General features: G+C 46.2%; 3 protein-coding genes across 5 annotated transcripts in view; 2 read left to right on the top strand and 1 right to left on the bottom strand.

Annotated features, from left to right (window-relative positions):
- The window catches only part of lypla1 (lysophospholipase 1), a 32,700-nt gene that overhangs the window by 653 nt on the left and 20,533 nt on the right, over positions 1-11,514 (bottom strand). For 2 of the 3 annotated variants that reach the window (XM_058059839.1, XM_058059838.1), the window contains 12 exons: positions 11,322-11,393; positions 9,973-10,187; positions 3,913-4,025; positions 3,141-3,827; positions 2,841-3,050; positions 1,267-1,298; positions 1,007-1,072; positions 883-930; positions 754-824; positions 594-667; positions 427-528; positions 29-205 (listed from right to left, as the gene is read on the bottom strand). In XM_058059839.1, the coding sequence (XP_057915822.1) occupies positions 29-205; positions 427-528; positions 594-667; positions 754-824; positions 883-923 (465 nt within the window). In that variant the 5' untranslated portion in view covers positions 924-930; positions 1,007-1,072; positions 1,267-1,298; ... (3 more) ...; positions 9,973-10,187; positions 11,322-11,393. Of the gene's footprint in view, positions 1-28; positions 206-426; positions 529-593; positions 668-753; positions 825-882; positions 931-1,006; positions 1,073-1,266; positions 1,299-1,413; positions 1,961-2,840; positions 3,051-3,140; positions 3,828-3,912; positions 4,026-9,972; positions 10,188-11,321; positions 11,394-11,514 lie in introns of those variants that run through there. The other variant, XM_058059837.1, reaches the window with a different exon arrangement.
- mrpl15 (mitochondrial ribosomal protein L15) lies at positions 2,102-3,917 on the top strand. Its single transcript, XM_058059830.1, has 5 exons — positions 2,102-2,291; positions 2,442-2,599; positions 2,897-3,062; positions 3,334-3,457; positions 3,535-3,917. Exons 1-5 carry the CDS (start codon positions 2,187-2,189, stop codon positions 3,870-3,872), a joined length of 891 nt encoding a protein of 296 aa, XP_057915813.1. The 5' UTR covers positions 2,102-2,186; the 3' UTR covers positions 3,873-3,917.
- Positions 8,683-10,218, top strand: sox32 (SRY-box transcription factor 32). Its single transcript, XM_058060820.1, has 2 exons — positions 8,683-8,911; positions 9,578-10,218. The coding sequence occupies exons 1-2, from the start codon at positions 8,683-8,685 to the stop codon at positions 10,216-10,218; spliced, it is 870 nt and encodes a 289-aa protein (XP_057916803.1).

Raw genomic sequence — 11,514 nt, 5'->3', positions numbered from 1 at the left:
TTGACGACAGCGGCGTGCGTGTCTTGACCTCAGGACAGGCGCTGTGAGGTAGACCGTGGTACGACTTGAAGGTGACGTTGGCCGGGTTGATGAGGCTCTTCATCTTCTCGGCGGTGCGGCTCCCAAACGAGAAGGGGACGAGCGGGTCGGCGTCGCCGTGGCACTGGAGGAGGGGCATGTCCTTGTTGGCGCTGCCGGCCGACGCCTGCGAGGGCCCACAGATTAGGGATTACGGAATAACAACAACAACCACGGTCGGGTTGGGAAAGCCTACAACAGACCCGTTAGCAAAGTCGACAGACTCTTCTACTCACTACTGAAGCTGACTCACTTCTTTTTACACTTGCATGACAGGTGATAATGCGACTAACAGCTTAAAGGTCTGATGACGGCCACGGCTCCTTTTCAGATGTTTGCAGCGTTTACCTGCGGGAAGGAATTGCGTAGAGGAAGCCAGCAGCTGAGAGCGACCACGCCCGCCAGCTTCTGCTGAGTGGTCAGAGCGGTGTAGAGGGACAACGCCCCACCCTGGAAGAATACGCAAGTGTCACACAGGAAAAAGTAGCAGAAGACATTTTAGCGTCGCCACTGACCTGTGAGAATCCCCCCAGGATTATTCTGTGGGAAGGAATCCCGTTCTTCACTTCCTGGTCTATTAAGGCTTTAACTGCGGAGTAGAAGGCCAAGACACGTGATAACTTCCTGTCTCAAACGCAGGGACACCACATCAACACGTCTAGTGGATCAACGTACTGTGGGCGGATGCGCTCTTAATGCCAGCTTCATCTTCTTCTGCTTCGGGACTCAAGCCATAAATATCAAACCTGAAGAAACAAAAGCGAGTGAATCTCCACATTTTTACGTTTGTGGAGACAAACTTACCAGGAAGGCATGGACATCCTCATGTTTAAGGACACGGGCATGTTGGGACTGCGGGGGCACACAATGCACACTTAGAACATGCTTCAACACGAAAAATATGACATTAAAAAGACTGAATACTCACGCGTGTGGACAAATGTACTTGACGTGGGGTATCCTGATGCCAGCGAAGGCTTCTGCCCATCCATGCCTGTCAAACAACTCATATCATCCAAATGATGATCCAAAGTGATCCACTTATGAGCAGTATTAACCAAATATTTCTTTATTACTGCGCTTCTAGTTTGCATTGGGAGAAGCTGCAGCGCCAAATACTGTACTTAGAATCCAAATATTATTCATAAATATGGCAATAAGTTAGAAACCATTTAAAGGGCAACATACCCGGTGTCACCGAGGCCATGCAGAAAGATGACCTAGAAGCAAACATATGGTAATTAATTAGTGCTAATGCATGTTTAGCATCACGCAACACATTCAGACAATCCAAATGCAGAGAGTGGTTTCAATAAATGAAGAGGATTAACTGACCGCTGCAGTAGCTTTTCGGGCGGCAGGCACAATGGCAGGTAGAGGAGCAGACATGTTGTTACCGCACATACAGCGATAAGGTGCACCGAGAAGTTAGCCGCTCTTAGCTAATTAGCTCAATGTCCCGTCAGTCGATTCTACTCAAATGTCAAAGTGTTTAAATGACAAGTGCCCACCGCGGCGACACCACCTCCTCCGATGTTAGCTGTATGTGTCTCCTATTGGGAACTTTGTAGGGGGAGATAGCACCGGCTAACGGGACAAAATAATATTAGCTCCCTACAGTTCCGTAGACTTTCGGCAAACTGCCCCACCCCTTTCACAATACGATTGGCTACTCCATTGGGCTCGGTCAGTAATGAGAGCTGTGATTGGTCACCTGAATGCCAATCTGCGCTGATCACTAAAGCCACATTCCCATCCAAAGTCCCAAAGGAGTCTATGTGACATAAGGCAACGTGAGATGATACGACGCTTGTAAAGCGTATTTTAAGAATTCTACGTATTCTAAATCGATGTATAGATCTTTGAAGCCAATCTGAAAATGCATTTATTCTGTCAACATGGTGATTTAACTGGTAATAAACGAGATAATTAACATACATTCAGCGCTTAATAGAGTTAATCATAATGACCCACCCATTAAAATAAACCGAAGTTTGGTTTACGTTCACCTTGGTGTGTTGAACATGTGAAAACATGACGTCACTTCCGTTCACGTGACTCGTGTGCCCTTGGCTTGTCAACTTGGACACGTGAGAGACACAATCGTCATGTCTTTCCCTAAAAAACCTCCAAGTAAAGCCTTGGAGGTCCTGCAGGGTCTTCCGCGGATATCCTTGACCAACCTGCGACCTGAGCCCGGATCTACCAAGCACGTAAGACACATTTAACACTCAGCTAGCGAGGCTAATGCTAACTGTTGTCCCGACCGTCGCTTTGCTTGTTAGCTAGCGAGGCTAACGCTAACAGACATTGTGATGGTGTGTTAAGTTACAACTGTTGAATTAAAATGCGTTTTTTTAAAGGGAAGACGACGAGGTAGAGGACAGCACGGCGGCAACCGGAGTGGCAGAGGACATAAGGGAGAGAGGCAGAGAGGCACCCGGCCAAGGCTGGGCTTTGAAGGGGGCAACACCCCCTTTTACCTGTCCATCCCAAAATACGGCTACAATGAAGGACACAGGTACAATACATCTGCCGACATGACAGTAACTATTGCTTAAGTGCCAATACAAAAAGACTGAATAAGCGTGGGTGGGTGCTGCTGTTTTGGTTATCAACCTAAGACACGCTGGTATCGGTCATAGCAGATGTAATGGCACAGGTGAGACGTTTAAGAGGACGGCACACCTGGGGGGTGAATGGAGGCCCCCCCCCCCCCCCATGTGAGGAAATACTGCATGATGGTGTCTGGTTTCACTCACGTTCCCGCTGTCAGACGTCTAATCCACACGGCGGTCTGTCGCCGTCTCGTCCCCAGTCGCCGTCCTCAGTACCAGCCGCTGTCGCTGCGACGCCTCCAGTACCTCATTGACCTGGGCAGGGTGGACCCGACCCAGCCCATCGACCTGACGCAGCTGGTGAACGGGCGGGGGGTGACGGTGCAGCCGCTGAAGAGGGACTACGGGGTCCAGCTGGTGGACGAGGTAGGGGGGAAAAAGTTGATCAGCAGATTTCAATGAAACTTATTAGTTATTAAAAAAATACTTAATTAAATCAATTACATTAAATATGTTTTAAAAATGTGATTTTTTTTTTTATTTGCACTGAAAAATCCTTGCCAAAATTCCTAAATTGTTCCATTGAATGAAATTGAGTTGAAGTAACGGCCTTCTGCCAGCAGATGGCGCTACATAACAGTGAAGCTGGGGAATCTTGGTTTTCTCTCCCCTCAACGTTCTTTGTGTTCTCCCGCAGGGCGCTGATATTTTCGCAGCCAAAGTCAACATAGAGGTCCAGAGGGCCTCCGAGAAAGCCATCGCTGCCATCGAGAGGAACGGCGGGGTCATCACCACCGGTTTCTACGACCCAATAAGCCTCGGTAACGAGTCATGGGGGATAATCCTGCCTCATCATCTCGTGCATCCGCAGTGACAACTTCCTCTTCCTCCGCCACAGGGATCCTCATCAAGCCGGTCCCGTTCTTTCTGCGAGGTCAGCCCATCCCGAGGAGGATGTTGCCAGGCGAGGACATGGTGCCCTACTACACCCACGCCGACAACCGCGGCTACTTAGCCGACCCCGAGGAGATCCGGCGGGCCCGGCTGGCCCTGGCGCAGAAATACGGCTACGTGCTGGCGGACCTCTCCAAGGATGAACTGTACCACATGCTGTCCATGAGGAAGGACAGAAGGCAGATCTTCTTCGGCCTGGCCCCGGGCTGGGTGGTCAACATGGCGGAGAAGAAGATCCTGAAACCCACGGATGAGAAAGTGCTGCGATATTTCAGCTCTTAGGTGAACTTGATGTACATTTTCTGTAATAAAATACTTAAACCTCCATTGTCGTTCGTCATTCCGCTTCCTGGTTCGAGCCTTTCTGGACAGGGCAGCGCTCCTTTGGCGTCAAGTGGTGGACGTGTGACGGCCTCGTGCCGGATGGAAGGAACGCTAAGTGGAACAGGTGAGCGGAAAATGAGGAAAATAAGATAAGTGAAGGAATGAAAACAGGAAACAGATGCCCGCTGGTGTGTTACTTGCAAAATGTGCTGCTTAGGCCTTAGAAGGGGACTTTGAAATTCGTCATATGGCAGCTGTATCCTGGCGTAGACGCGTTCAAAAGACCCCCCGCCCCCCCCCGCCCACACACATCTATTTCTCTGGCATACAATCAGAGGCAAACATACATCCTCGACTCCAGTTGGGAATACTGAGGCTTTGCTGAGGATTGACTCACCCAAATCTTCTCAATGACGTTATTTTACTCAACTTAATATTTCCATTCTCAGCTCATTGTGTGATGCATAATAGTTAGCTTTATAATAGCAGTAATAATAATAAATACATCATCTCCTCACTCATTCTTCTGCATCTTTGAGGATGGAGTGAAGCGCTATAGAAATATAAATATAGTTTGCTATATTCGTAGTTATAGAAAAGTCTCATATAAACCAAGGTCATTATTTTTTGTTATTTATACAGTTTTTCCTCCAAAATAAGGATAAAATATAACTGTTTTAGTGTCTATTATTGTAATAACTTTACTTATAATAATACTTTCAGCTGCTGTTGACTTGAATTTTGACTTTCCTTTGTTAATAATTACAACTAATACATTTGTCCTCCCTTTTATATTTTTTTTCTTTATTTTTCTTCACCTGCATGGAAATCACAGGGTTCTACAGCTTATTAAAAGGACCTTTTTTTTGGGGGGGGGGGGGGGGGGGGGTTCTTAAGCAACCATATTTGGTTGGGCTAAAATGTCAAAGTTAGCTGCTTTTGACTTCAAGAAGCATGCTTAGCGACTTTAATAAGGTGCCTAGAATAGAGCCCTGAGGGACACTTTATGCTAACATTGTAATTCAAACCCGTGGCCTCTTATGTTTGTTTAGTGCAGTCAAAATGTCACACTGGCCATAAACACGTCACTACTTTACGCTGCTGCTGCTGTAACGGCACGTCTTTATCACAGGAAGCATATGTTTGTGTGCTCTTATGCAATGCTGAATTTGGTATTATTTTGCCTCAATATTAGTTATGAAACATTTTGGTGAGCAGAGCTTTGATTTCTTTCTGAGTGGTGCGTGTGTCCATTAAGGCGGCAGGAAAATCCTTGCAGCGTAAATACTTGAAATAAATCACAGCACAGGAAAGAAAAAGCAGAGTCATTGTTTACGGGACGCTTATCTTCAAAGCAGCAGACCCTTTTGACGTTGGGAGCAGGTCTCAGACCAGCAAAGAAGTCTCGCCGATGACAGACGACAATCGATGGTTTTGCCCTAAAACGATTTGTGCGTCTCCAAGTGTGCTTCTGCTGCACATAATCTAATGAGCCGATGTCTGAGTCTAACCAGTTCACGCTGTTTAATTAAAGCTGCAGCCTCGTCACTGCAGCGTCGCGCCGCTTGCTGGATGGCATCGGCGTTTGTTTGGCTTGCAGAGAGCCGTTTGGGACAGACACCGATATCACGATGTCTGGCAGCTCTCAGTCTACTCCGGGCTAATAATGAAGCCTAATTGCGCCTCAACGGCCGCCTCTTTTCTGTCTGCGGCGTATGCTCACACTTCCACAGCGAGTTGGAGCAGACAAGCCGAGCTGAGCCATAAGAGATTTCTATTCAGGTGTGCAGATAAGAGTCTTATCAGCGCCAGCATACAATTGTTCATTTGCAAAGAATGAGTGAGTGTAGCCGTGCTAGCAAGACTGGATGAAGGCTCGTTAGGCGGTCTAGGCCTCGTCAGCGAGTCTGCCTGCTAAGAAATGGAATTAGCTCGTCTTGACGGTCCATGGAATCAATCATTAATATTAGCCCCCCCCCCCCGGACTTGGTGTCATTTGCCTCTTATTTATGGACCTTCTATTTCTTATTGATACTTTACAGGTAGTACAATATATGATTAGTTTCCATAAAACTATGTAGTTCAATTTTATTGATTTAATTTGTATTTTATGACAGAAATTGTATCCCCAATGTGAGATGATATCCTGTTTTTATCTTCTGTTAGCATTTGATTAGCTTGTATATTACATAACACATTCCACCTATCAATCAAACGTGATAATAAATCATGAAAACAATATGTAGGACTTATGTATGTTCCAGTTGACATTTCAGCGTATTTACATGAGCTTCCTTAAAATGATGATTGACATAAGACGTCTTGGAACTTTTTAAGGGTGGGGGGGTTCTTTCTGTGTTTGAAGTCTGGCTCAGTCCACTTTGTTATCTGCGCTGAGAGGTGGGTGCATCATTGTATGTGTGTGGGGGGGGGCCTAATGAGGCCACATTAAGCCGCTCTCCACGGGGGGGGGGCATGTAATCCTCTCAGCTGGCCTTGACGTAAGGCCCCGCCGGGCAGGGCGCTGTTTACATGGCCAGCGTGTGGAGGGCTGCCACCCGCTCCCCGGGGGCCTCCGGGTCTGCTGTTGGAACATGTGATTAGAAGGGACGGGGGGGGGGGCGGCGGGGGTCAGAGGTGACTGCATAGAATGCTGTCTGCAGCTTTCTATGATGCCACGCTCGCCTGCTGTGTCCACACAATAGCATGCATGCATGCATGCAGACCTCCTGACACTTACGGCAGCTATCACGACATTTTCTCCACGAGCCACTGTAGGGAAACACGGGGGGGACGGCCAAGGAGGGGAATACAATCCTTCATTGTAAGCGTGCACGCAGACAAGGGAGGTGATCCAATATGGCTGCTTGCCGCACACGCAGGAGTGTCTCCCTCATGCGATTGCCGACCAACACGTCGTCACTCACGCGGTCTACCGCACTTTTTCTACCGAGGGCCAAATCATGAAAAGTGAAACTTTGATATTTTCTTTTGAGATTTTTCAGTTTTTGCGGTTGTTTTTTCCCCCCATCCCCGCTTGTTAAGTCATATTTTTTAGAATGTGCCATGGGCCAAAAAAAAAAACTATACCAGGCCACAAATGGCCCAAAGGCTGCACTTTGGACACCTTGGTTCCAGTGGCTGCAGTACCTCCCTAAAACCACAAGGGGAGCAGCACACTTTAAAGATACTAGTTTATTTCGTCATAACAATACTCTTATAATGATGATAATGGAATATTCTATCATGAATATATTGATCATACAAATATGATGAATAATAAATGAATTCATATAACTATGCTAATTAATGAAAGCCTAAAAGGGCAGCAACAATGGAGGCCGCCTGTGAGCCGAAACTCAACTAAATAAACGTTATTGTATTCACGCTGGGCCTGCAGGAGCTAATTGATTCAATCTATTAGTGTTTCTCACAGCACATCGGCGCGTGCGTGGAATGCTCCACACCGCGGATGTGGATTGGAATCCCCATGACAGCACACGCACAGCTTCCCTTGCCTTTCATTTCATTCCCACAGTGCGGCACAATGCCGGAGATTTTGCACATTTCCAATCAGCGTTAATCAGGGCCGCTGTTGCGCATGAACGCATCAAGACGCATCATAGGCTCGCAGTGACGCGCAAAGTCCAGACCTTATCTACAAAGTTGCACCTTGCAGACTGACTTTTTTTCCTCAACACACAACCGGCGTGGTGTGTATTATGGCGGAGAAGCATAATACACAACATAATACATATTATGGTGGTCTGAGCAGCATAATACACAACATAATACATATTATGGCGGTCAACATTACAATGCAAACGGAACACATCAGTGCAGGTGGGATCGAACGTCATAATGGGCAGCCTTTGTTAGTGTAATGTGGGGAAACTAAGGGGGGGGGGGTACCTGCAATCATCATTTATGATGGGTATTAATGCAGGTGTGCAATACCTGAAATGGATCGCAGAAATGACGAGAATAAAAGACAAGTTGGCGAGTTTCTGCGAGTCTACTGAAGGTTCAATACACTCTTTTAAAAAGGCACAGCCCCCCCCCCCCCCATCTGACGATGAATTCATCATCATCACGCCCCCTTTGTGCACGACTATCAGCTCAAATATTTGCGCGCCGTAATCGTGTAATAAACGCGCCTTGATCATGTTGAAAATGCACTTTGATAGAGACAGTGGATGGCCGATAAGGGGGGGGGGGGCGCTTGAGAGCCACAATGTAATTAGTAACTATGCCCCCCCCCCTCCACGCCACCATCAACTTTGATGTGCACCCATCAATACTGTCAGGACCTATTGATTGGATTCCATCACACTTCGGTGGGCAGAGATTCGATTAATATGGTTTTGAGGGGGGGGGGGGCTTATTTAAAGTGAAGAGTTACATTTTAAACACTGAAGAAAAGAGGATGGGGGTGGGATATGAGTGGAATTTAACAAGACAAACTCTTGCGATCCATGCGTAAAATGGTAACATTTGGTGCGCGTTTTACGCACGAAGAATGATTTATTTAAGAGTGACTTTTCTTCATTTCCACACCGTCTCCCTCCCCGATGAAGTTTCGCGAGGTGCTGGACTGGGGTGGGATGGGGTGGGGGCGGACGGACACAAGTCACCTGGAATTCACACCTTAAATCCACTCCTCCCTGCCTCTCATTGGTGGAGCCCCCAAATAAATCCGTCCATCACCGGCACTTATGACAGCCAACCACTCCCCCCCCCCCCCTACAGCCACGACCCCTGCACTACGATGTTCGAGGCCGAGGGCCAGGCCCCCCCATGCTCGTCTAGCCCGGAGCCCTCCAGCCCGCAGTCCGTCACCTCGGACTCCAGCTGGACCAGCCCCAAGTGTGACCCCCGGACCCCTCCGAGGGTCCGCAGGCCGCTCAACGCCTTCATCATCTGGACCAAAGAGGAACGCAGACGGCTGGCGCAGCTCAACCCTGACCTGGAGAACACCGACCTCAGCAAAATATTAGGTACGCCTCAAATACTACACACTACACGAGTGGACGTGGACGTGACTGTCTTAAAGAAATAATATTATTTTTATTATGCTATTTCTTTTACTGATAGTCTTTTTATTATTTCTATGTTCTATTATTATTATGATTATTATTATTGTATTATATATTATTGTATTATATGTATTCAGAGTAAACTAACTTGACAAAAATGAAGTTATTGTTAGTAGCAGTAGGTAATTATTAAAATATGTATGATTATAACAACTGGTATATTAGTATTGGTAGAAGTATTATTTTTAACATTGTAGAAATAGCATTACTGCTAACAGTATTAGTAGTTGCAGTAGTAGTTCTAGTAGGAGTAGTAGCAACATGAGTATTTAAATATACAGATGTATAATGTACATATAGAGCTTTTGTAGTATTGGTAATGGTATTAATAGTAGGGATAGTAATAGTTGTATTTATTATTATATTAAAACTTTATAGATGTAGTATTATTGGTAGTAGCAGTATTTTATGGTGATTTAAAAAGAGGTATTAGCATGGTAATATATGAGCAGCAGGTATTGGTAGTATTCGTGGTACTGGTAGTATTAGTAGTATTAAAGGCCAGTGCAGTAGGAGCATATGTAAGATCTCATGAACGCGGGTCTAAGAGGATGTCGTCCCCCGCAGGAAAGACCTGGAAGTCCATGTCCCTGGCGGAGAAGCGTCCGTACATGCAGGAGGCGGAGCGTCTGCGCGTGCAGCACACCATCGACCATCCCGATTACAAGTACCGCCCTCGGAGGAGGAAGCAGCCCAAGAAGCCGGCCAAGCAGGCGGCCGACCCCCCGCCGCCTCTCCGCCCATCCTCGGGCTTCAGCGTGACCTACAACGTGACCTGTCTGCTCCAGAACCAGCAGCAGAACTTCCACAGCTCCTTCCCACACCACCCCGTGACCTTTGCCCCCCTGCACGGGACCTACCCCGACACGGCCTTCTGTGAGGAAACTCCAGCAGCAGCGGACGCTTACTCGCACATGCCCGCCATGTTCCAGAACCCGCCCCCGTACCCGACAGAACCTCACCTGTGTTTGGACCAGCAGGGACACCTCCAGTACGGGTTCTCCGGGCAGGCCGGGACTCACGCAGATCAGGCGGAACCCAGGTTCTACGGGGGCCCCTCGCTGGAGTTCTACCTGGAGCAGGTGCAGGTGGACATGCTGTACGATCTGGACCGCAGCGAGTTTGAACAGTACTTGGGTCCGGGTCCTCACAGGCCCGACTCAGCCGACCCTTGCAGCTGCCACAGAGAGGAGCGCTTGTTGTCGTGAGGCCGTACAAAGATTGTATATTCACGCTGTACATTATGTGTGTCATGGAATAAATAAGGTCAATTACTCTAGCAGCGTGTCGCCACGGAAACACCACCACTTTGAAACCCTGTTTCATCTCCATCTTCAACACTTTGGGGGTGGGGGCACGGTGGGGTGGGGGGGGGGGGGGGGTATAAACTTCCCAACTTCCTGTTTCATTTTAAAACATTTCACAAAGGCTCTAAAAATATGAGCAGAAGCATCAACACACGTCTTCCATCTGATTGGACGAGAGCTGACACGTTTACTTGCAGGGCGACTGTTTACATCTGAAGGCCTGCTCTGCTCTCCGCCCCCCACGGACTTGGGCTTTTCATGTCCAAAATACTTTTTTAAATGCCCAAAAAATGGAATTTCCCCACACACGTACAACTCATTTCTTTTTAAATAATACTAAGCTGAAGATATTATGTTTTCGTTACTTCAATGCAAGAATATTGTGTATTTTGAAAAATTAAAAATATATAAAAAAGAGGATGTGTTGTGATTTAAAATTCAAAAATATTTTCTATATATATTTTAAAATACAAACCACTGGAAAAATGTTGAATTTTTTTTCCTAAAAAAATAGGCAAAATATATATTAAAAATGGCAAATAAGCATTTATTCTGACACATTTAATGCAATAAAATGGGAGAATATTCCCTTTATATTTAGAAATGCTGTATAAATCTGCTAAAATATTGGAAAAAATATGTAAAAAATACGTCATGTCTTATGATTTAAAATGCAAGAATATTTCCTTCATAAAAAAAATGCCAGAAAAAGCCTCATATGTTTTCTGACTTAAAATGCAAAAATATTTCATTTTTGTGACATTTGATCTGACTTTAAATGCAATAAAACATAAGATTATTTCTTTTATATATACAAATATAAACCAAGTAAATTTTGGAGAAAAAATTCAAACTCATCCTGAATATTTGAACATGTTTTCTGACTTAAAATGCAATGTTCCTTGAGAAATATTCATGGCAGGATAAGATGCAGAACTCGGGAACGGTCACTGCTGACGTCCCCCAAATACACACCAATGAAAGTTTTTACATGAGATTCATACCTCAACGTGCGACTTGGCCTTGTTTTGGTCAACCTTGGCCCCCCTTGGCAATAATAAACAGTCAGGAAGTTCCTGGAAGGAAAAGAAGATGGTGACATAAGCGTGAAAGAACATGATCAGCAATAAACATGCACGGGTCTCACGGTTACCACGGTTACCGTGACCAAAAGCGCTTGGTTGTTTCCACCGTGAC

The sequence above is a fragment of the Doryrhamphus excisus genome, chromosome 21 (genome assembly GCF_030265055.1).
Source record: "Doryrhamphus excisus isolate RoL2022-K1 chromosome 21, RoL_Dexc_1.0, whole genome shotgun sequence".
Classification (NCBI taxonomy): domain Eukaryota; kingdom Metazoa; phylum Chordata; class Actinopteri; order Syngnathiformes; family Syngnathidae; genus Doryrhamphus; species Doryrhamphus excisus.
The sequence above is the reverse complement of the archived record's forward strand: the minus strand, read 5'-3'. Positions and strand labels throughout refer to the sequence as shown.